Source organism: Pundamilia nyererei, unplaced genomic scaffold, assembly GCF_000239375.1.
Source record: "Pundamilia nyererei isolate P.nyererei 1_Seehausen unplaced genomic scaffold, PunNye1.0 scaffold00102, whole genome shotgun sequence".
Classification (NCBI taxonomy): Eukaryota; Metazoa; Chordata; class Actinopteri; order Cichliformes; family Cichlidae; genus Pundamilia; species Pundamilia nyererei.
The window spans coordinates 1,156,206-1,180,494 of record NW_005187503.1 but is presented as its reverse complement, the minus strand read 5'-3'; the positions used below and the strand labels follow the sequence as shown (position 1 = coordinate 1,180,494).

At 40.6% G+C, this 24,289-nt stretch overlaps 2 protein-coding genes across 2 annotated transcripts in view; both read left to right on the top strand.

The window, feature by feature from the left end:
• trim46b (tripartite motif containing 46b) overlaps positions 1 to 8,339 on the top strand; it is a 14,956-nt gene extending 6,617 nt beyond the window's left edge. Inside the window, exons 8-12 of the mRNA XM_013912799.1 lie at positions 497 to 647; positions 844 to 1,182; positions 4,575 to 4,804; positions 6,591 to 6,658; positions 6,990 to 8,339. Coding sequence (XP_013768253.1) covers positions 497 to 647; positions 844 to 1,182; positions 4,575 to 4,804; positions 6,591 to 6,658; positions 6,990 to 7,413 — 1,212 coding nt within the window. The 3' untranslated portion in view covers positions 7,414 to 8,339. The remainder of the gene's footprint in view (positions 1 to 496; positions 648 to 843; positions 1,183 to 4,574; positions 4,805 to 6,590; positions 6,659 to 6,989) is intronic.
• Positions 8,340 to 21,838: 13,499 nt separating this feature from the next.
• Positions 21,839 to 23,665, top strand: dpm3 (dolichyl-phosphate mannosyltransferase subunit 3, regulatory). Its single transcript, XM_005740662.1, has 2 exons — positions 21,839 to 21,907; positions 22,118 to 23,665. The coding sequence occupies exon 2, from the start codon at positions 22,164 to 22,166 to the stop codon at positions 22,440 to 22,442; it is 279 nt and encodes a 92-aa protein (XP_005740719.1). The 5' UTR covers positions 21,839 to 21,907; positions 22,118 to 22,163; the 3' UTR covers positions 22,443 to 23,665.
• Positions 23,666 to 24,289: the final 624 nt, after the last annotated feature.

The window sequence follows — 24,289 nt, the reverse complement described above, 5'->3', positions numbered from 1 at the left end:
CATATTTTTATTCTTGGAGTTGCTTTGCATGAGTCTTGTTTATATAATAATAAGCCCCTTTGTTATTTTCTTTCTGTAACAAGCTGTTTTAGCTCCCTTGCACCTTTGGGCCTACATTCTTATGACTGGCTGCCTATTTTATTACATTTACTGGGACTATTTGTGCATACCCTTAACTCATTATTGGAAAGTTCAGTTTATTGTTGCATCTGTTATTGTAAAAGTAAATATCCATCAGAGAGGAGGCAGGGAACACCCTGGCTAGGTTCAAATGTAAATACGTGAAAGGAAATAAGGAAAGCCCCACATACAGCACAGTATCTGGAAATAAAAACTGAAGGGATGTCACTAATGTGCTGTTTATGTTTTTTATTATAATAGAAATATAGATTAAAAGCAGTCTTATCTTTTATTTATTAATTTATTTTCTTTTTCATACGTCCTTTTAAACTGAGTCTTCCTCACTGTCCCTCCTGAAAGCCTTTGATTCCTCTGACGCCGCTCTCTCTGTTTTCACTGCACTAGGCTGAGTAAAGCAATTGAGAATCTGCAACATTTCACACTAGCGGCCGATCCATCATTCAGACACTTCCAGCTGGACGTCTCCAAAGAACTTAAACTCCTGACAGAGTTGAACTTCATCCAGGGTGAGGAGGGTTCTAGTTGAAGGTTAAAAAAAAAGATACGAATGAAATAGCATAAGAGCAAGTTTTCTATTGACTTTCTAATTAAACATTCACTGTCTAAATAATTTCATACCAATTACATGCGAGTGGGTTATAGAATTATTACATATATAACATAACTTAAAAATTTGATCTAATCATTATGTTATTGCCATAGTGCCCTTGGCTCCAGTGATCGATACCCAGCGTAGTCTGGCCTACGACCAGCTGTTCTTGTGCTGGCGACTGCCCCTGGAGTCTGCACCATCCTGGCACTTTTCTGTAGAGTATCGCCGTCGTGGTGTAGTACCAGGAGGAGCGTCCAGAGGTGGGATCAGAGGAGGACTGGCTGCTGCACGCTGGGGCTGGCAGCGATTGGACGAAGTGAGTGGAAGCAGTGCTGTGATTGACAGGTTGGAAATGGACAGCGTGTACGTGCTGCGGGTGAGAGGCTGCAACAAGGCGGGCTACGGAGAGTACAGTGAGGAGGTGTACCTGCACACCCCGCCTGCACCAGGTGAGGGTACACACTGAGCTTCTTAGTTGTCCTTATTAACAACTGAACAGGACGACTGTTTGAGGAAGAAAAACAACAAACAAACCAGAAACATGTCAAACTAGTTTGACGTGAGGTTGTTTACATGCATGTCACAGATTATCGTGGGAAAGCAACCACACCTTGAAACTGGACTACAACCAGTTTTATACCAAATATATATTTTTGGGAGTCAATGTTTTATTTATGAGATCTTATCTGCCGACTCAACATTTACCCCAATCAATAATCATGACTATGACACCAAGCAATTGCATCCCAGTTTAAAGTGCAGTGACTTTCAGGCATTGCTTCAAAAAGGTTCAGATGGTTTCCTGCATAAAGTTTTTTAAATTTTCTGCACAGGCGGCCTCTGTAAGCACTGTGACTTTGTCAGAATTATCACCTTATGATTGTATCTCTCTTTCACCAAGCTAACTGATAATAAACATGCTGTGTATAAACACTGTTGTGTAAAAGTATTCGCCCCATCTGTCTTAGTTTTCTTCATATGTCACACTTACATGTTTCAGATCATCAAACTAATTTTAGTATTAGACGAAGATAATGCAAATGCAAAAAGCATGTTTTTGTATGATGATTTAAAGTTCTTAAATGATGATTTCAATTATTAGCGAGGGGGAAGCTATCCAAGCCTACACGGCCATGTGTGAACAAATAATTGCCCCCTAAACCTAGTCATTGGTTGTGATGGCAGCAAGAACTGCAATCCAGCTTTTGCAACACCTGCCAGTGAGTGATTCTCCCAGTCAGTCCGGCTCTGGAGGATTTTTGTTGTAATTCTGCCAAACTGGAGGGTTTTGCGTGTCACACTACCACAACCATATTTGACTGTTGCACGAGTGCTTTTATGTTAGTTTTATCTTGGATTTTATGAGCAGCAAACCTTCAAAACCTTCCAAAAAGTTCAACTTTAGTCTCAGTCATCAGTCCACTGAATATTTTCTCAAAAGTCTTTGGGATTATCAGTATGTTTTTTGGCTTTTTTTTTGGCTGGCCACCCCTGGTTAAAGAGTGGAGGAGAACTTTGTGGTTTGTTGATGGCCCAAACTCTTAGAAATGGCCTTGGTAACCCTTTCAAGACTGAGAGATGTCACTCATTTTGTTTCTCATCTTTTTCTTTAGATTGTGGCATAATGTGTTGCTTTTTCAGATCTTTTAGCTTACTTCACTATCAGACAGCTTCTTTTTAAGTGATTCTAGATTCAATCGGGCCTGGGTGGGACATGTTAAATTAAATTCATCTGTCCAAAAAAATGTTGTTAATCACAGTTAATTAAGGATTTAACAAGGGAGATAATTACTTTTTCCATACAGGTCCAGGTAACTTTTTCCACTTTAATTAATGGAATCACTATTTAAAAACAGCATTTTGTATTTACTCTGGTAATGTTTTTCTGATATTAGAATTCAATTGATGATCTGAAACATTAAATTTGGGATAAATATGCATGAAAGTAAGAAATCAGGAAGGTGGAAAATACTTCAACAGTACAATCACAGCACTGTACGGAAACTGTAAATTTGTTAGACAAGAGTCACATTTTAAGTCACTTGAAAAGCCATAATGTGATAAAAATTTGCTTGTTATGTACATTCCACGAGTAGTTTAATTTACCTGACCTGCGATCAGATTCCCTTGAACATCTTTAGGTTAGACTCTTATGCAGAGCTGGTTTAAAGGAGCAGTCCAACCTGATTTTAGTCCCAGCTCCCAACATGGAAGAATCGTCAGGAGACTCTTAGCACACCTTAATGAACTGCATGTGTTTTAGTGTCATTCACATCTTGCAGGGTTAACAATGTGCACTGTACAAACCACAATCCTCAAAAGTATGAAAATATTAATACCTGAAACAAAAGCAACTGCAGAAAATAAATAAACAAGAAAAACGGTGTAAACACGCAGCCCACTTTTCTTGGTGAAAGCTTTATTACTTGGACTTTATTTTCTGATTTATTTTGTCTGATTCTCTCGCCATGTAGGCACGTTGCTTGTAACAGAAACACAGAAACTGGCACCAACATTAACTTAGCTCACAGTAACTGTGCATGCTGGAGGTAAAACTGTAAGAAAACATACCCAGAGTAAACACCCAGTAAACAGTTCTTGGCTCGCAACGTCTTTTGTTGCAGGCATTTTGTGCCTAAGGTGTTTTTTTTTTTTTTTTTAAACTAGCGTAGCTAAATACAACAGGCATCTCTGTTACTCTTCCAAATACATTTGCTGTACCTCAAGACCCCAAGGTCTTTAGACAGTATCAAATATGTTATAATTACTATGAAAGGAGATATGAATTCGGATGGTTTATCCCTCTGTTGAGTGTAAAATGCATCATACACACTTGACACGTTCACCACATCGCACCCATTTTTTGTTTTTTCATTTAAAATGAAAGCATTGGAATGCTTGCTGTGGTGAAATGCTTAAAAATCCATTCTCTTTTCTTTTCTGTCATTCCAATTTTTCCTTTCTCAATTATTTCCACTTCTCTCTCTCTCTTCACTTTTGAATCATCTTCACTTTCTTACTCTTTATTTCCTCATCTTTCTCTCATGTATTATTTCCATTTCACAGCTTTCTACTTGTCATCCTCAACTGTGCTACTTCCACGCTGCCAAACTACGTGCCTCCTACAGAACGTAAGAAGTGCACTCATACGTATCCTCTCACCAAATCTCTGTACCCCATACCACTAAATTATTTGGTCTTTTCCCTGTTTCTCTTTACGGTCATCCCACACATCCTCTGTTCTTCCACCCCTGCTTAGACACCCACTCATCCCTCCGCCTCCCACTTTAGCTCCTGTAACGAGATCTGTCTGAGTGCTGATGAGGTTTGCGGTTTGTTAAGACCTGAGGCTTAACAACATGGATCTGATTCAGATCTAGGGCTTTTTAACCATCGATTTGAGTGATTGTTGAATTCCTCGTGTCCTTGTTGGCTGTTGTTTCCTTCCTGCTATTGCATATCTTCCCACTGTACTTCCTGTGGAAATACTGCACTTAACGCTGCCAAAGCTTCTGTATTTTACTTCCTGAGTCATCAGTGCATTGTGTGGACCAGTGTCCTTTTCTCTTCCAGTGCTGGTGGAAGGAGGTGCATGCCTACTCTGTGGTCCTCTCCCTCTTGGCTCTCCTCTCAGCTGCTTCTTATTCTCCTCACTGTTTTTCTCTTTGCCGTTTTCTGATTGTAAATCTGTCTGTCACCTCCTGTCACTTCTAAAACCCCCATGTGTCATCTCTGTATGCACCTGTCCCTTTGTTTTCTCAATTTTCCCTCTTTCTTGCCTCCGTTCTCTTCTTCTCTCCCCTCCCTCTGCTGTGTCCTCTGTCACACTCTTTCCTCTCAGTGCTTAACTTCTACCTGGACTCTCGCTGGGGTCTCCATGCCGACCGCCTGGTGGTCAGCAAAGAGCAGCGTTGTGCCCGCAGTGTTCCTGGTCTCTCTCTGCTGCAGGCTGCCGACCACGCCCTAACTTCCTGTCACCTGACTTCTGACCTACTTGTAGGGGATGTAGCCATTACACAAGGACGGCACTACTGGGCATGCTCAGTGGAGCCTGGGTCTTACCTTGTGAAGGCAAGTGAATTCATGTGCACACATTTCAACAATCATTGGTTATTATTAATCTTTGCCTTTTTTTCCGCAAAGTGTCTCTGTTCTGTCTTCCTCCCCTCAGCCCCCCACCGCCCCCCCACTGTTGACAAAGTGCTTGCTCATAGGGTTTAATCTGATTGTTGGGGTTTTCTGTTTTCTCCATATTATTGCAGGATCTATACTTATAATATAAAGTGCCTTAAGTCCTTGTGATTTGGCACCATTTAAATAAAACTGAATTGAACTGAGCATTTCATGAAAACGTACTGCCAGGTCAATATTCCCATTACTGTGTGTAGAGTATAGTATAGACTTTAAAAAAAAAAAAAAATTAATATTCCAGATTAAAAATGCTTTAATCTTCTTAAAAAAAAGTAGCAAATTTGAGCACTACTTAAGGCCACAGGTCATCAGATTAAGAAAGACTAATAAAAACAAATGTGGTCAGTGAAACTCAAGGAAAATAAAACTTTTGTGTTTTTATGTTTATGTTTTTGTGTCGTGACTGCAAACTACCTTTTAACAGTTTCTATTTTAGTTTGAAGAAGAGCACTAGAACAGACAAATGGCCTCTTTGTCCAAACAATCTCAAAGTACAAACTGGCCTGTGTGATACCCAGAGGTCCGAGATGTACGGCTTTAAGGGTATTAAAAAAAAAAAAAATCATAAAATCTAAATTTAAAATGTCCTCAGAGTTGGTGTGAGGAAGGTTCAATGGGAATGATATGTTAATGAAGTTAAAGTGTGATTTCATCATATTTGGTACAATGTAAGATCAGCCTTCTGTCATTTCATTCAACCAAAATGAAATGTTTGAATGAAATGACAAAGTGTGTGTAAATATGTGTGAATTTAAACACACTGTCTGCCGCCTTCCTTTTTAAAATGAGCCCTAATCCACTTATAATAGTGACACGAACCCAGAGAACACATGAACCCACCACGCGGACTACAAGCAGTTTGTTCTCATTTCCGTGCCTCACCCTTGCTCCCTTTTCCAATTTATTTACCTCTCATTAGTAGATGGGGATCTGCCTTGTCTAGGAGTCGCAGCCAATCCCCTCTGAGGCTTTCCCCAAAGTGCAGCCTCAATTCATGCTTACGCCATCTGCTGTTATCTATTAGAAATGCTGTCGAATCTAAATGAGCAAATGGTTCCAACTTGTGAAATAACCCAAACTATACTGAAACTAATATACCTAATAACTGTAATTCTCTTTTTCTCCATGGCTCTATTTAAAGGTAATATAAACTCCAGAGTTTTAACTACATCATTTATTTTCTCAATGCAGATTCCAGCTGCCATAGATTGAGAGGCAGACAGCCCTTCACACCTATGGACAAATTAGAATTGCCAATTAACTTAACTTACTTGGGACAACGTCTGAGTACCAGAAAGGCCCCAGCCAATATCAAAAAGGCTGACATATCAAATATGTCAGCCTTATTTACCCCAATAAGGGTGACATACAACAGCTTCCCATGTATTCTTAATGATGGGTTTTGATACCTCGTATATATTAATAAAGATATTGTCTGATGAGCATTAGAATAGTTTCCAGGTTTTTAATCAAGGGTAGCTGCTCAGTTCAGAAAAGAGCTTCAATGGTTACTCCTATTGTTTTAAGAAAAAGGCTAATCCATTCTTTAAAATGCATCCACTTAATTAAAATAAGGACAAAATTGGATAACTTAAATGAGGTTTGCTATAAAAATAAGTTCTTCATCAATTACACAATGGTTGTTTCTCTTTTCTTTTTGGAACAGGTGGGAGTGGGCCTGGAGTCCAAACTGCAGGAGTGGTTTCACCTTCCACAAGACATGGCCAGTCCCCGGTGAGCAAAGAAAATATGACAGCTCCAGATCCAGCCTAATAGATTTTAACTCCAGCAGTGATGATCATGCAAATTCCGATTTACTACAATATTAATGCTTATTTATGTGTGTTTAGGATCCACTCTTCAAATAGGATTACAGATTAGGTTTAATTGTATCTACTTAGTATAAACAAAATCTTTGGTGTGCAAAAAGTAGGAGGCTCTAAATACTTGACTCCCTGCCAACATTTGTCACACATGCTGTGACTGCGACGCCACAAAAACTAGTTTAAAGAAAGAAAGACGGTGGTCAGAAAAGAACTTAAGAGCTCGCTCTGTCTCTCTGCAGCTACGACCCAGACAGCGGCCATGACAGCGGCGCAGAGGATGCCCTGGATTCTGCGCCGCCCTTCTGCTTTCTGACTATGGGGATGGGTAAAATCTACCTGCCGCAGCACAGCTACCACCATCAACAGCGGGACACCAACAGCAACGGCCATTCATCGCCCGCTGGCCTCACTTACCCGCTGCCGCCCCGGCTCGGTGTGTGCCTTGACTTTGAGAAAGGGCGCGTCACGTTCTACGATGCCCATTCCTTGCGGCCTCTTTGGGAAGGCCACGTGGATTGCACCGGCCCCGTGTGCCCCGCTTTCTGTTTCATTGGTGGAGGGGCCCTACAGCTTCAAGAGCTGGTAGCCAATCGCAACGCAGATCAGACTCCGGTCAGACGGGTGACCATCCAGCCGCGAGTTTCCAATTTAAATAATGGCTGATCTGAAGTTGGTAATCGGGAATGTATTTGGTTAATTTGTGAAGTATTTACAAAGCTAGAGCGAAAAGTTAGACATCTCAGCGACTTTGGTTTGTATTTAATTTTCTTCTACAAGAAAATGTTTCTATAGCAACAAATATGCAATGTAATTATGTTTCTTACATTTTTGTTACATGCAGTTTTGCAAGAGTTACTGCTTAAGTAGTGTCTGGACTATCCAGCACCTGATATGTAATTATATCTTTGATGCTTGCACTTGTAGCCAGGCTATACTGCATACATTTATAATGCTAATGTATACATAGCTTCACACAGTGTCGTCTTTCATGTAGAAGCTTTTATTCTGTCATTTCGTGTCCTTAATGGTTCTCTTTTGTTTCAGAGATATGAACATTATGTGAATACAAAAGAGCTTTTATTGCATCTATAACTAAATCTGTGTTTAACCACAGCTAATGCTAGTCATTCAGCCATTATGATCCCAACCAAAGTGATTGTTTTTCTGGGATGTAAATGTGGTAAATTAGAGGTAGAGAGGAACAATGAGGCAATACTGTAATTAGAGGCTCCAATTATACCTCTGCTGCACAGCTAATCACTAGTTTCCACACTTCTGTTTGTGCATCGCTGTTTTGGATTTCAAATAGTCTGATGTTTGTCTGTGTGTGTGCGTGAGTGTATGTGTGTGCATTTGGGTGTTTAATTCCCTGTTTTCACGGGGGCGTGTGGCTTGACTGATAACGGCACCGACTGGCAGATAGTGAAAACTTGTTTTCTCGCACACAATACTTTGGATTTTTTTCCCCCAACCTTGCTTGATTGTAAGTTAATGAGCAGCGCTTCTCATGAAAAGAAACAGAAGATTAACGTGTAAACTTCGTCTGCTGACAGAATGTTTGCAAAAGAAAAATGGATTAAGGAAGGAAACACTGAATAAATTCAAATTGTTTAAATTATTACAGACTCACCTTCTGTTTCATTGTGTTGCCGTGGTTGTTAGAATTCAATCAGCGTTTCAGACTGTTCTTAATCGGCGTCTTTACTGTGCTCCGGCAGTGAAACGTTGGCGCCGTTTCAGCGCTAGGGGGCAGCAGTACTCCGTCTCTGAGCAAAGCACTAGAGACACATGCAGTTACTGTAATGGTCTGAATACATTTATTTGGAAAGGAGAATCACTGAGGCTGTTCCCCATATATTATTTGGTATGTGATACTGGTAAACAAATGACTGAAATGTGCTGCTAACCTTATTCTTAAATACAAAGATAAATATTTGCTTTGTCTTTCCTTTTTTGCCATATAAAGAAAATATTATGATGATGAAGGTGATGAAGAAGAATTAAGGAATTGTCAAATTTAGTTAAAAAAAAAAAATAGAGAGCCACAGGTTTGATCACTTGAATTAAATAAATAACAAATTAACAAACCAAGTTTGGGGCACAGAACTCTTTCAGAGTTTTTTCTACTCTTGGATCTACATGAAGTGTTTCTAAAATGACCACTTGTGTGATGGTGAGTTTGAAGGTTGTCTGTCTCAAGTTGCCCTGCAACAAACTGGCGACTTCTCCAAGGTGTACAACCTCTCACTCTCACCCTACTACACCTGAGCTAGGCAACAGCCTCCCACGAACCTGAATTGAATAAGTGGAAGAAGATGGATGGATCTGTATGATGTCAAAAAAAATGGGGATAATCTCTTTAAAATGGTCATCTTGGACACATTTCTCTGTCTGAACACGGCACCCCACCCACATGGTGTTCAAGCTCTCCATTTTTGAAGGGCAGCCAATCAGAGGAAAGTTGGCATAAAGACAGAGTAGCAGTTTGTTTCAGACCGAGTCTCAGTTTAAGACGGATCGTTTAGAAGTGTAAGTCATGCGAAGCTACTTTAGTAAAGGCAAGGATTTAAATATGAATTTTAAAATGAACATGTTTAAAATTCACAGCTTACCACATTAGCATACTTGTGGCATATCTGCATGTGGTTGTTTAGCATAATACAAATTATTATTTGTTAAGGGGCCAAATTGATGCCAACTCACATTCAATGTACACAAGTGGCCTGAAAATCTTGAAACACAAATGCACATGGGAGGACACAACCAGAGAGCAGCCTTTGGACTTTAAACCATTACACCTCTAATGATTTGCTACACTTTGGCCACTGATAGCTGTGGCATTAAATCATTCACTTAACAGCACACAAACCTTTACACGTTGGCTGATCTAACTCATAAAGTCTAACCGGATCACTCATGCCAAGTTCCCGAACTCCACAGAAAAAGCATTCATTGCCAAACGATCTCTTGGAATTATGTGCTGTAAAGGATGTGTAGGATGTACCAGTAAATCAAATTTTACTGTTTACACAAATGCAATAAAAAGTTAACTTATAACAGACATTCTGTACGTGCTCTTTAGACCCAGGCTGCTGCTAACATAGTGACTAAGACAGGAGTTTACTCTGATAAAGCAAAAAAAGACGTCACCTGTTGGTTGAAACAGACTGGTGACTGGGTAGATATTTGCAAATGTTTAGATGTTTGCCCTTTCCTCATAACAAATAATATGCTTATGGTTTTTTTCCATGTTTCGAAAATAACATCCCTGCTCATGAGATTCTTTTGGTCAATGAAACAATCGGGGTGAGAGCAATGAATAGAGATGACCATCTGCTTTTGATAGATGTATTAACACCTCACATGTGCAGGCACTTAGCATTCCTTATGTAAATGTAATGTAAATCACTGCCGTTTACCTTTTATGAGCTTCAATATGAAAATCCACATATGTGTTTAATTGGACCCACATTCAAGGGGAAGCTGTATGGGGATTTGGGATTGCCTCGACCACAAAGGGAAAATAAAAAATGAAGGAGAAAAAGAGAGATTGAGAGAAAAATAATAAAGCGTATAGCCTTGACACAAGCCAAGGTTCTTTCTTTTCTTTTTTTTAACGTCCTTATGCACACAGATAAAAATACAACCTCCAAAGGGAGATTTAGCTCTGATCCCCCATGATATAGAAGAAGTGGAATGTACTGTAAAGTATGAATATGGCCTGTGCAACCTTCCACCTACCCCCCTGCTTGCTTGCTGCACCTCTCTTCTTTTAGTCCAAATCTGTAACAGATTGGGTTTAGTCTGACTGGAGGTATGCAGCCACAACACCACATGTAGGGGTCTGCATAATCCCTCCTTTGAGTATTAAGCACACAGCATGGGCATTCTTTTAAAGACCTGGCAGGAATTACTAATACATAATCTCCATGATCATCATTTAGTATAGTTCAAGGGGAGAGGATGGGGGTGGGGAGGAGGCAATCATTTGAATTTATGAGGGATCTCGGGGGTATATACAATCTGCGAGAGACAGTGTGTGGTGCCATCTGGAGAACACATAGGACTCGGTCTGCTGGAATCCCCAAACCCAGCCAACATGGAGCTGAACGTCATGTTCAAGAGGCCTGAGATGTTTGTTTAATGCACAGAGTGGTTTCTATAGCCTGAAGGGGAATACATTGTTTAAGAGGAACCAACTTAATGCTATTCTGCTGAGTCAAAACTATTACCATGGTTCTTTGTGATGGAGGCCGGCACTAAGAATTAAACAGACAGGGGGGTGAATAATTTTTAAAAAGACATCATTATAATGCGCATGTGATTCAAAGTTGATTTTGCCAGCTCCCACTAAAACACAGCAGCAAAACTTTTATGTAATTGAAGAAGTACATTTATTCTTAAATAACCGGACAAACTTTTTATATATATGCAATCACAACAGGCGACGAGTCCTCCTCCATGTGACACAGGTTATTTGCCGAAAGGATTGAATCACACTCAGATCATTCGCTTCTTTTACTGAGTTTGCGCCGCCTTTAAATTTAATAACGCTGCCTGGATATTTTTCTTCCAGACGCAGTGATTGCTGAAACATTTATGTTCCTTTTACCCGTCCATCCATCTCCACATGAGACGAAATGGAATTCATAATATACAACTTCCTGCTTTTATCGCATTGATGATCTAAATCGAGGTAGGAGGGGGAGAAAAAATCAATCAGCTAAATGTTGGCTAAGAGGATTTGAAGGACATAGCAGGGCCATCTCTCCTCACTATTCTAAATGAGGGGTGACAGTAATGCTTGACGGAGCCCATATGGCCACTGTAACCCACTGCACTGCAATTGTGAGGGAAGACACAGGGCTAAGTCAATTTAATGTTTACACTCCGGTGGCATATCCCACTCTATTGGATTTGTTTACTAAGCTTTGTATTCTCAATTGAATGATATAATTAGCATTATGCAATGAGTGTGTAGTGGAAGGCGTGACACATACTGCATACACCGCGCAGCCCTACAACTAGCATGTTTTTGGCATGATACTGTACATTACAGGCCTAGATGTTAAGAGTTACCACTCCCATGTACGTCTGTTAAATATAAAGCTGAAGCTTTTTCTTGGCTAGAAGTAGTGACTCCTTAGAGAAGGAGCCTCAAACATATGGAGCCAGAGCCAGCCTGCCAAAGGATCCAATTGGACCCAGCGCATGGGTTTGCAATGTGTAAAAGTGCAGCAAAGTCATTAATAATTACAGCACTTCAAAGGAAGAGAATGCTATTGCTGAAAATTAGGTGATTGCAGCATTACTGCAGAGGTTGGGAATGTCTGGGTAATTTTACAAGTTTTGAAAGATGTTGACAAAAGTTATTTGACTCATAAAGATGTAAAATTTGGTTGTTGTTTGGATCTAAGTGGCCTACTTCATGTGAAGATGAGCAAATGTGAAAAAACTGAGATGTACTGTTGAATTAAGCTTAGAGTATTTTGTTTTCAATGAGACACTTCAGGCTGTTCGTCGTCTGTTTTGTAAAAAGCTGGTTCATTAAATGTGAGCTTTTTAATGTTTCATTCCACTGGGGAAATTTTCAAGGTTTTTCGTCTTATTATCATCATTATTATTTTATACATATTATTATGCATGGGTTTTACAGGCCAGTGAACTGGGACTGCATGTGGCCCATGAACTAAAATGGGTTTGACACATATGACACCCCTGGAAACCTCTGGTATACACAGTGGCTGTTTCCTCCTGTTAGACACAAAATTTGATCTTTTAGTTTAATTTTTGACAAGAAAGTAAGCAACTGTATTTTGCATAATGCTGAACTATCACTCTAACCTCTTAAACCAACAATGTGAATGCCTCACGTTGCAGATTGATTTTACGCTAACCTGAAAAGAATGGTTCACTGGTCAGAACCATTAAAATCCTGTCTTTTCAATCAAGTGAGTGAAGTGAACCAAACTTTATTGCATAGCTTTTGGCCCTAAGGTGTAACTTTTAGGATGGCGTAGCTTCAGATTTAGTATGTCTGTAGTCTCTGCCTGTAACTTAACAACTTGGATATTACTGTTTCCATAAAACCAAGGCGTGGGAATAGCATTTTAAAGAAACTAATGGTACAGAATCTTTGTAACAAATGGTGTGAGCAGGTGTGGGGCCAGTGCATGTGTGGTAAGAAATCAAGATTTTGGATTGAGCTTTACAGTATGCACTGTGACATATCCACTCAGTAAATCAGTCAGTCAGTCAGGACGCAGCACACTGAGATTGGTTTTCCACCGTGGTCAAACATGCTGAGTCGGACCTCAATGTTCCCTGCACAGTAAAAATTCCAGGTTTTTGAAAAGGAAAAAGGCAATTCAAATCAGCGTGTCAACAGGGGATCTGTAAACCACGCGTTTCCTGGACGGCTCTGTCAAGACCAGCTGTGCACACATCATAGCCTGTCTGATCTGTGTGTGCACTGTTAAAGAAAGATGGACATGAAGGGGGAAAAAACACAAAAAGAAGGAGATGTGGGAAGTTATACCAACAGACACACTCAAAACATGTAATAGAGAAGGGGGAGTAGGTATTTAATCTGTGAAAACAAATAGGACCAGCTTTCTGAAGTCTAATGACTCCTTAGGGCTATCTGTTACCACCCTGCAACAGCCCACCCTGGCCTTCGTGTCTGTGCCTCATCACCTTCCAGATGCTCACCCAGTGAAGGGGTGAAAGGTTGGCAGGTGCCTTAAGGAGCAGGGAGGAGCCTCGGGGTCAGATTTCTGTGAGGTTGAGCAGTCGTGATCTTTGGGTTGAGAGGGGTGGCGGGGCAATATGGCTTGTGTCAAGATGGGCATGACTGCAGAGCAGCAGTCTGACCCAATCAACTTCATTTATGGGTAATGACAGACAGACAGCCTGTCTGATGTGGTGGCCTCATTGAGCTGCCGCTTCCCACCCCAAATCCATAGTCCTCCAATCCTTGACCTGTAGCATTTCAACATAAGGTCAATGGCAGTCACCAGCGGCATCAACAATGGCGTATCTTTGTGTGGTTTCAATTGCAAAACTGACCTGTAAATGTGAAATAAATTATTTACTTCACCTTTCAAGCGCCAGGCGCTGATTACATTTGGCGTACCGCGCAATAGCTTAACTCTGTAGCTGCTATAAATGCATAATTAGTTTGTAGAGTAAATCAATAACGTATGGATTTGTGCTTGGATGACCAAATCTATGCGATTTCCCCATTCATGCAAAGCAAGAAAAGAAACAAGAAAGGTCATTCTCTGCATAATGAGACACCAAAAGCGATATCTTGAATGCAGTCAGTGATGCTTGCATCCATCGACTGGGCGTAATTAGTTTTTTGTCTTTAACTTGATGTTCAGTTTGGCAGATCTGCCTATTTAATGCTTGTTTCAGTTTATCCCAGACCTCCTTAATACAGTATAGTGAAATAAAGTTTGCCATGTCTACACTAAAATCAATGCGCTTTGTCTTCCTGATGGTCTATAGCTGCATTTAATTTAGCAATACAGAAGCATCTCCCAAAGAGCTGTTTGCACCGCCTCTTTCAAGGGAAAACAATGTAGTGAGCAGATCGGACTACTAGACAGAATTCCCCCTTCCTGCCATTACCATCATTTATGTAAACACAAGACGAGGTCAGTTTATTCCAGTCTAGACATGCAGCTCTCCATCATCCGCCCCTTGCTGCGTGCACAGCACTGACCCACATTAATACATTTATAATCAATACCTCCTCAGGTCCTGTGGGCATACTTGCCTATCAGATGTTGAAGGAAATTGTGCAGTCCAATTTAAAATGGCCGGGGGGTGGGTGGGGGAACTTTCATAGCCATGTGCCAATTAGTTCCACTGTCAATAACGGTAATCCTAAAGGACACTGTGTTTCAGGGTGAGAGGAGAGAATGGATGGAGGGAGGAAGGGGACATCATCAAGCTTATGCCCGTTGTTCATTGTTAATGGCTGTTACACTGACAAGAAGCATTTGATCAGACACTCACACAGACACACACACATTGACACACACACACATATTGTGGCCTATGAATGTGGCTGAAGGGGTTGTGTTATGGGGCAGAATTACACATGAAGATAACAAGTAATGACGTCTTATAAAGGTCAACAAACAAAGCACTAGTGGGACAAACGCAGGCTGTGTGATGAGATTCATTAGGACAGCGTTGATAGCGTGGAGAGAGAGGAGAAGAGGGAATGGGGGGGCGTGGGAGGTGGAGGGTGAAGGGTGAAGGGTGGGGGCCACATTCCTCCACTGTTTCACTGCTGCCATCACAGCAGCAGCTGAAACAGGTGTGTCTCTTTACTCGGGCCACCGAGGGCAAGTGCTGGTCTCACATGGTTAAGGATGGTCACACTTGACCACACTCTGACCTTACACCCAACGGAGTAGCCCGAGACTTCATTAAGTGGGCCCTAAGTAGCGCAGGGATCCCACAACTATTATGTCTGCAATTTAATACAGGCCCTGGCTGTCCATAATGATCGCGGCTCAAGGGTATTTATGAGCTGTGTGCTTATCAATGTCAAAACCTTCAGGAGTCCCACTTTAAGTCCAGGACACCCGATGAGAAGGGTAGCCGGGTCCTCCACCCTGATGCCCCTACTTTGATTCATGGCCACCTCAACTGTCTGAAGAGCCTCTTCTTAAACTTTAAAGTTAGCAGACAAACTCAGCTTCACTCGTTATGATCCATCTGGGCACAAAGGTGCCGTTTGAAGGCGAAAACAAAGGAGACAACCGAGAAGTAGCTTTGTTTAAGGACACATCAACACAGGCCTAACCTAATGGTCTTATTGGGATAACACACACCTTGTTGCACTGAGACTTGAAACCATTATACACGATGTAAAGATTAACACTTGAAACTCGATCTATCACGTATCTGCCTAAAGATGTGACTGAAAACTGTTCAAAAACAAAGACATTAAAGCTTCAGGTTGTGGTGACAGGTAACAGTGACTGTTAGTGGCAGGAAGACCTAGCTAAAAATTGTTCTTCATCTGATTCTTCTTTCAGGTCATTTCATTTCATTTATTGTCAGCTTAAAATATAACAAGTCTCTTCTCTCGCTCCGTGCCTCTCAAAATCTAACAAAAGAGAGGATTATGGTGGTGCTCCTCACTGAACATCTAATATAGAGTTGGAGGCTCTGCTGTAAGCATTTTAGCATTTAGCCATTTAGCATTTCTTTTTGTTACTTTTTGTTTATGAGACTTCTGACATCTAAAGTTTAATACTCGAAGTGTTACCCTCGAGGACAACACTTTTTCTGACCTCTCTTTGGACGAGCGATGTTGCTCTCATTGTGTTTCAGGGTTGTCAGCCACACCCCAGTGCCTGGATCACCCACGCCTAAAAGGTCATCAGACCATCACTGGGGCTGGACATCATGTCCCACTCATCCTCAGAGTGCCATCTATTGTTGAGCTTGTTGACAAGTATCCTGTTATGACCCTGGAGTACTTGATAACTCATGGGAGGCAATCTGTTTCTTGCTTTCTTCTTCTCATGTTTTTGTGGTAACATCGGAAACGATTTGATTCCATAGACCAACTGAGTTTTGTTTCCCTAGGCGTTGTGGGCTTTCTTTTCCTTTTATTTCTTTGGCCTTGGAAGGCTCTGAAACTTATCTGCTTCCTTTTGTTTTTTGCACTTGGTTTGTCTTTGTTAATTATCTCACTGTAAATAAAAGTCATACTTTAATACACTTAAGAGTGTTTCCGCTGCTTTTTCCCCTTGTTGCGCTTGGTCCCATATTTCCAGTAACTCCCAGTGTTCCCCTAGACATCACGTCAAGGCTGTGGCATTGACATAAATTACATTTAAACACTTAAGTAAAAGAGTAGATTAACCTTCTCAAGGCAGGCGTTGCCGATTTGCAACAGTTAAAAACTAACAACCTGATTACCCCACATACATATTTTGAGGTTGTTTTTTTTTACTCAGAAGTACCACTGCAGGACTTGGTTGTGCATTAGCAACAAAAAGTTTAATTTGAGCCTGAGAGGGTTTAAAAAAAAAAGCCAACTCAGTTTTATTACTAAAAATGTAAATACACTTCACAATTTTCCATTTCTAGTCAATACACTGTAAAGTTTTTTAATGAATATTGCAATTAAATTAGTTCCTGAAGAGGTTTAAGGAGAAATGGGCCATGCTTTTTCCGATGATTCTTCATCTTTCATCAGTAAATCTGAGGTTGATGAGCTCTAAGCCTTTGCTAATTGGTTTAGCATTTTCCAGCCAGGCTGTACTAATTTTTGAGTTGTTTTCCAACCTACGTTTTCATGGAAAAAACTCTGAGTTTGAGAGATTTCATCTTGTTTTGCCCCTTGTTTGGATTCCCAGACACGTATCACTTCTTCTTGTTCTTGGTCACCAACCAAAAAAAAAAAAGAAATCTGTGCATGGACTGGACTGTAGGTCACTTTTTGCTTTTTCTCAAGCACATCAACACTCACATCTAATGACAACATTACACACAGCTACAGTCTCCAGCTCAGGAAACAGAGGGTTCCTGTTTTTGAATCCAGGCTCTATTGTTATCTTAAACAGCATTTTGACAGTCCACACACACTCGCCCCCTCCTCTCTCCTTCTGGCTTTTTTTTAGCGTTTTTTTTTTTTTTTTAATCTCCCCAGCTTGCTTCACACACTTGAGATATTACACAATTAGTATCTAGCCAATCTAGATCCTTATATAGCTTTGTAGTAGCACACATTCTTATCTGGACCTTTCACTCGGCTAATATTGACAAAGTCAAGGAGATAGAGTCAACACAACGCTCCATTACCACTGTTCCTGTTTTATCTATGGGCCTTATCCTTGCTTTCTGGCTGGAGTCACACAATCACTGCAGTTTCTGCTCTTAAATACCAAGTATCTCCTCAACAATCACCGTTTTGAGGAGCCAATCCCTGTCACACACCGTCTTTATGCTTTTGTTTCTCATTCCTTTTACTTGCACTGCTATATATATATATTCACTCACCATTGTGAGAACTGAGATGCTGCATGCAGGCTTTTGTGCAGCTGAAGGTGTTAGAGGGATTGAGGAAAGTCTGGATAAGCAACAGCTGGATTTAATGCACCATTAAGGTCATTGGTTGTTCAAGCTGCACCTGCAAATCTCCTGATTTCACCCCCTGTTTAAAGCTCTTTCCCTTGTCTGCTCCCTCCCTCCCCTCATTTTTTCGCTTGCCCTCTCCTCTTTCGTTCACATACTTTGTCAGCCCTTTCTTTTTTATTTGTGGTCCTCTCAGCTTTCCGTGTCTGGTCCTACTCCTGTCCTATCAGCTTCGAAAGCCCCCACCCACCCCTTCTTTCTGGTTCTTTTACAAAAATAACTCTTTCACTACACACCCCCTGTCTTCCTTTATTTTTATTTTTTGCTTTATTCTGCATATCCCACTCTGTTTCTTTTTTTCAAGTTTCAATATCTCATTCTCTCAGTTTTCATGCCCCTCCTTCTCACAGGCTGTTGTGTTGTGTCTGCCAGGCCTGCTCGATTGGAGGACAGGTTTCCTGAGTACTGGAACGGAACAGGAGCTGGCAGGGAGATACACTGAGAAAAGCCAGCTCGACCGTTCCCACTGAGAGTCACACGCGCTCACAGTGCTGCCCATACCAGTGTATTCCAGGCAGGACACGGCACACGCTATGATGTATGTAATGATGTGGCATGTCATGGGTAATTCCACCAGGATTCACTTTATCATGGCAATGGAGAAACCTGACCTTGGTAGTCTGGTGTGTATCATGTCATGTCTGCTTAACAGTAACAAGTGCAGGGCCAAATGCAAAAACAGGATTAAACCCCAAAGACTGACGGTGCGCAGACCCTGTCTGCTTCTTTTTTATTATTTACCCAAATAGATCTCAAAAATGAGATCTATTTGCTTTCACACTTCTTAGTCACGGATAGACTTCCATACTTTATGTGTGTGACATGTAGGTGAGGCACAAATGGCTGTGTCACACTGGCTAAAATATATAAATGAAATAGTCCATGCACTTTTTTTTTACATGGATGAAACTTTGTAGGTTTTTCAAGACTTACCCTCAACCCAATTTTACCATTTTAAATTTAAGATGCCATGCTCTCAGGCGATGAACTTTAACGAACTCCTCCAACAGATTTATTAAGATTGATATGATAGTTGATCAGTTTACTCATCAGACTTTGGTGATGCTAAGTTGTAATGCTTTTGAGTTTTTCGATGTTGCCTCACTCGTCTGTTCTTCTAACTCATCTGTCCCAAGCTTCACAAGCTTGATAGAGTCCAGGTCTAGAGACATCTACATGTATTGACCAGTGACTGTAGAAAACAGTCATTGTCATAATCATTGGTCAGTTCTTTTATTTAGTCATTGACATTGACTCACAGACATAGCACCACCTAGCGGTGACAGGAAAGTAGCATTATCGTCATAAACATTGTTAGATATTAGCGATATTTTCACTTTAAGCTCTACAGCAACATGACTTATGATTACTGGGTGTTCTCCAGTGGCACTTAGTGGGCACAGGAAGTCATGCATTAAGTTTTATAATTGGCTAATTTCTAAACTTATATTTTAAATCTTCCAGATGTGGCTTTTCCCATATGTCACTGAATTGTTCAGAAAAAGTAACTCTGAGACTTTTGTGAAGCTTTCTTTGTGGGCTCATGATCGTGATTATTGGACCATTAAAAAGCTAATAAAACATAATGGAGTTGCATCATTCACCCCTACTTGTGCTGCAGCTCCTTTTTATGACAGTCACAAGCAATAAACATGTAGACCATGTAATAACAGAAGCGAGGGTGGTTTTACAAAGTCATTCTCAAGATAAAGTATCCTTGAAAATACAAACTTGTTACATTTCAAATGTTTTGCAACACCCGACATAAAACCCGACTAGCCTCAAGTCTTCCATATTGTAGTCTCCATTAGCAGAAGAAACAGGATCTAGCCCTCTGGCACACGCGCAGATTGTCACTCACACTATTAACACTGATGCGGATAAACATAAACACCACCATCCTAAGAATAACTTCCATTTTTCCCCAAAGAATGATGTTTATTTCTCAGCTGCTCTTCAGTGTGTTCCTTTTTTTTTTTACAGCCGCGTGAATAATGTTTACATCTCCCACCGGTGACTTTACCCTGGAGAGATCTGTTGTCCCATGCACCTGGACAGTTCATCACCCCAGCTGAACAGATATGTCCCAGAGCACCCGAGGAGAAACTGAGATCAAATGACCGTGAGTTCCCGGTGGCCCCTAATTAAATTGTTGTTGGATTCCTCGCTTTGGAAAAAAAAAAAAGCATTAGTATTTATGGATAGCTTTTAGGTGGTGCTAATGGTAATCTAATTTTCAAAATGGCTTTTCTAAATTAAGAGGATGACACAGAGGCAGAGTTAGAGGTCTGATGTAAGTTAGAGGTCTAATGTGTGTTAAAAGCCTGACTGGGGGCCTCATTAAAGACTTGCCTGACAAAGTGTTTGCTTTCTCTCAGCTGACAGGGTACTGGTGTTGTTAATAAATCAGACAGCAGTTTAGTGAAGTGTTTTAATGAAAAGCGAAAAGACAGCGACAACATTAAGATTTATTGAGACGTGCAAAAAACACGGGGAGCTGTTGTATTTAATCTTCCCAAACACTGTCTTCTTACTTGTTCTGTACCGTCCGATAACTACAACAAGAAAGCAATTATATAGAATATAATAAGGATTTTATAAATCATTTAAATAACAGTGTATAGACTCCTAGATGGTGGGATGCAAACAGATACAACAAAAAAGGAGCAATATTTGTATAAAAAATATTATTTAAAACTTAAATTGTCTTTTGGTATTAGTTCGATATGAGATTTAATAAAAATATATAGTACTGCTCAGAAGTCTTCAGCTGCTCCTTGTGTCTTTATATTTTGCTAGGAAAATGGGAAATAAGTGCAGCAATTTATTAGAACATGTAAATAAACATGCAGTTTATACATGAGCTTAAACGTCAATATATGACCACCTTTATTCTTTGTCACAGCCTGATCTCTCTTCGGCAAACATTCTTGTAGTGTTCCTTTCCAGGAAGTGTTCTCCAGGCTTCCTGAAGGACATCCAATACTTTTCTTTGGATGTTGGCTGCCTTTCCTTCTGTTTTTTTGTCAAGATGATCCCACGCTGCTTTAATAATGTTGAGGTCCCGACTCTGGGGAGGCCAATCCATGACTCATACTGTTCCATTGTGTGTGTTTTCTCTTCAGGTATGCTTTTACTGCATTGGCAATGTGTGTGGGATCATTCCCATGCTCAAAAAATGGAGTACCAAAATCTGATACATTTCTGCATTCATAATTCCATCAATTTTGAGAAGATCTCCAACCCCACTGGCTGAAATGGAGCCCCAAACCACGACAGACATACTCACTATTGTATCTATCCCCCAACCTCGTCATTACATACTGATGATGATTTAAACCATAAATGTCAAATCTCTCAGTCTTTTCTCCTTGTTTCCCTTCCTCAAGATCTTTTTCATAGACTGAACTAAAGAAATAGACACAAATTTGTTTTTGTGATAGACTACTAATAAAAAGTGAAAACAACAACAACAACTTGTTACTATGTTGTCTGTGTAGGCACACCCGTGGCTCATTCCTTGAGTTAGGTGCCAAGTCTTTGTTAGGTCATTCGGGCTCAGAGCTGAAATAATTACTGGTTAGGTAGAATGATTGGGAAAAATCTGAAAGACTTTTAGAAAAGGTCAAGAAGTATTACTTAAGACCACTTTAAAAATAATTATAGGGATGTCTGGCTCCTTGAAAAGAAAATCTAAAGAAATGAGGGGTGAATGACGGGTTTATTATGCACAGTGCTGTGTATAATAAAAGGTATTATTAATAATAATCATCATCATCATCATCATCATAATATAATATAATAGTATTAATAATAAATTAAGAAAAGTTTAATCAAAATGTTATATTTATTAACAAAAGTCCAGATAATAACTCACCCTCTGTTAGAAACCCAGAGCTATTTCCGTCATTAACTCCATTTCCCATAAGGCACCGCGGCCTTTTAACGTCATTAATGTGCGCATAGCTGAGGTGGCGTTTGAGAAGAGGTAAACAAATCGGATTATTTTTGAAAAGATTTGATGCATTAAAGGTCGAAATTAATGATGAATTGTTATTAAGTCTGTTGCGTTTTTACAGCTGTTCTATTCTAATTATCCAGCTGCTGTTTTTCTCTCGCGTGCGTTGTAGCTAAAACGGCTAGCACGTTGCATTTACAGTATGCTAAAGCTAAGCTAATCCAACGCTTTCCCTGTCAGGTTGTTCTCTGGCTGTTCCCCTGAAATCCCGTCGGCAGCTTTCATCATGACCAAACTTCTGCAGTGGCTGTTCGGTGTGTCGCTGCTGGGAGCACTCTGGGCTTTGGTCACTTTTGACCTGTTGGACCTGAGCCTCCCGCAGACTTACAGAGAGGTCGCCTGGCCGATGCCTTTCTACCTGCTGATTTCATTTGGCTGCTACTCTCTGGCCACTGTGGGATACAGGGTGGCCACCTTCAATGACTGTGAGCAGGCGGCGAAAGAGCTACAGGAGCAAATAAAAGAAGCCAAAGAGGACTTAAGGAGAAAAGGTTTAAAAATATAGAGATTAAAAGGGCGCTATGTGTAAACTTCTGGGACTGAGAGGAGAAAAGCAGGGACTATTGTCTTATGCACATAATGTGTATTCCTGGAAAAAAAAGGGTCTTGTTTAGGAGACATCTTCCTGAACATCAGGATTCTCATTCACGACTGTGTTTTGTCAATTGGCTGTTTATCTAGTATGTTTCAGAAAATGAGGAAAGAGCCACACTGATACATTTTTGTAAATTTCGAAATATATAACTTTTACTAAGCCAATCCACATTACCTCAGCATCGTAGGACTCTTAGTTAAAAACTGCAGGACATGCAGAAACATTTTGGAAGTGATGACGCAAAAGCCAGCAGTCGCTTTCTGATTGGGCAACAAAAGTTAAGCCAAAACATGTCAAAGCTTGACTCTGTTCTCCAAACCCACAGTTTCTGCCTTTGATAGATAATACCCTGGCTTTCTTATGCTTTTGCATTATATTCAGTCACACTTACACCTGATTGTGGGTCCAACTAAAGAAATCTTTGGGCTTTCTTTATGGCATTGCTGTTATTCCTCTGCAGTAATTCCACCCTTCTGATTGGTACCCTTGCCCAGCGTGTGTAATTGGCACTTAATGCAGACGTAGATCATCTCTAAAACTGCTTATTCAGGCAAAGTCAAAGATCTTTAAATTAAAACGCATTACTGTGGCTGAAGCCTGAGAAATGAGTAGTTTAATGAATGTTTTTCTGGTTAACCCATAAATGTCAAGAACGGAGGGGGAAAGGGTTTTGTAGCAGAGTTTATATCCAGCATCATTTTTGCTCTAATCTGTTTGTGTAATGTGGTTTGACTGATTAGCACATCTTACACCAGAAAGAAAGTCGAAACAGTGAACACACATGGTGGTGTCTTTGGCTGTTAACTCCATATGGTTGCTTTCATGTTACTCTTTATGCTAAATTATCATCTGTACACAGTTGCTGTTCACTGCAATGCCAACAAACGCTCACATTGCACCAATCTGATTAAAGACCGCTTCCACTGGGAGATCTCAGATGCTTTCAATCAGCCTCGGCTCCAGAGTAGCGCAGCACATGCTGGACCTTGTTGCGTTCGTCTGGAGATTGTTGATTGTCGCTGTAGGTGGATTAGATTTTATCTGTAAAGGAATGTACATTCCATTGTCCAGTTTGAGAGTTGTACCCTGAAGGTAACACTGAGAATTCATTAAATCTATTTTCCTCATTTTTATTTGGTCTAGAAATGTGTCTTTGTTGGTTTGAATGAGTATATGCATGAGTGCTTTTGTGTATGATGAATTCCTGCCTGGGGGCTTATATCAACTGTTCAATGCCTCCCTCTGTGTGAAAGACTGATCTGTATCTGTCTGTCGTAGTTAATGACGAACTATACGCTACACAGCAGTTCCACGTCTTCCCACACAGAAGTTTGGTTCATAAATTGGAAAAAAAAAAAAGTACGCTTAAGTCTGTAGTTCTGAACTAAATGTGATTTTGGCAGTTGCAGTTCTTTTGTGAAAGCCTTAAAAAGGCTGCCTCTGCTCATTTCCAGTGAGTGCCTGCTGCGCATAAACAAAGCGTAGCCTGGCCAAAGGCATCATTATAGTGCTTCAAAAGCTCCCATAACTTCTGAACAAATGCAAAAGAGTTGGCAGTTCTCTCTGTGCAGGCTCTGCCCGTTGTGCTGTTTGGCTGCAGCCCCATCATGCCTTGCAACGTCACCCCCCATGAATGTCTGCAAGCTGTTGCTGGAGCAGACTGGATGAAAGACAAACCTCTCATTTACCAGAAAATCTTCTACTTTGGCATATACACCAAAGGCTTCCCTCTGTATGCCGTTATGTTCTTACTCGTA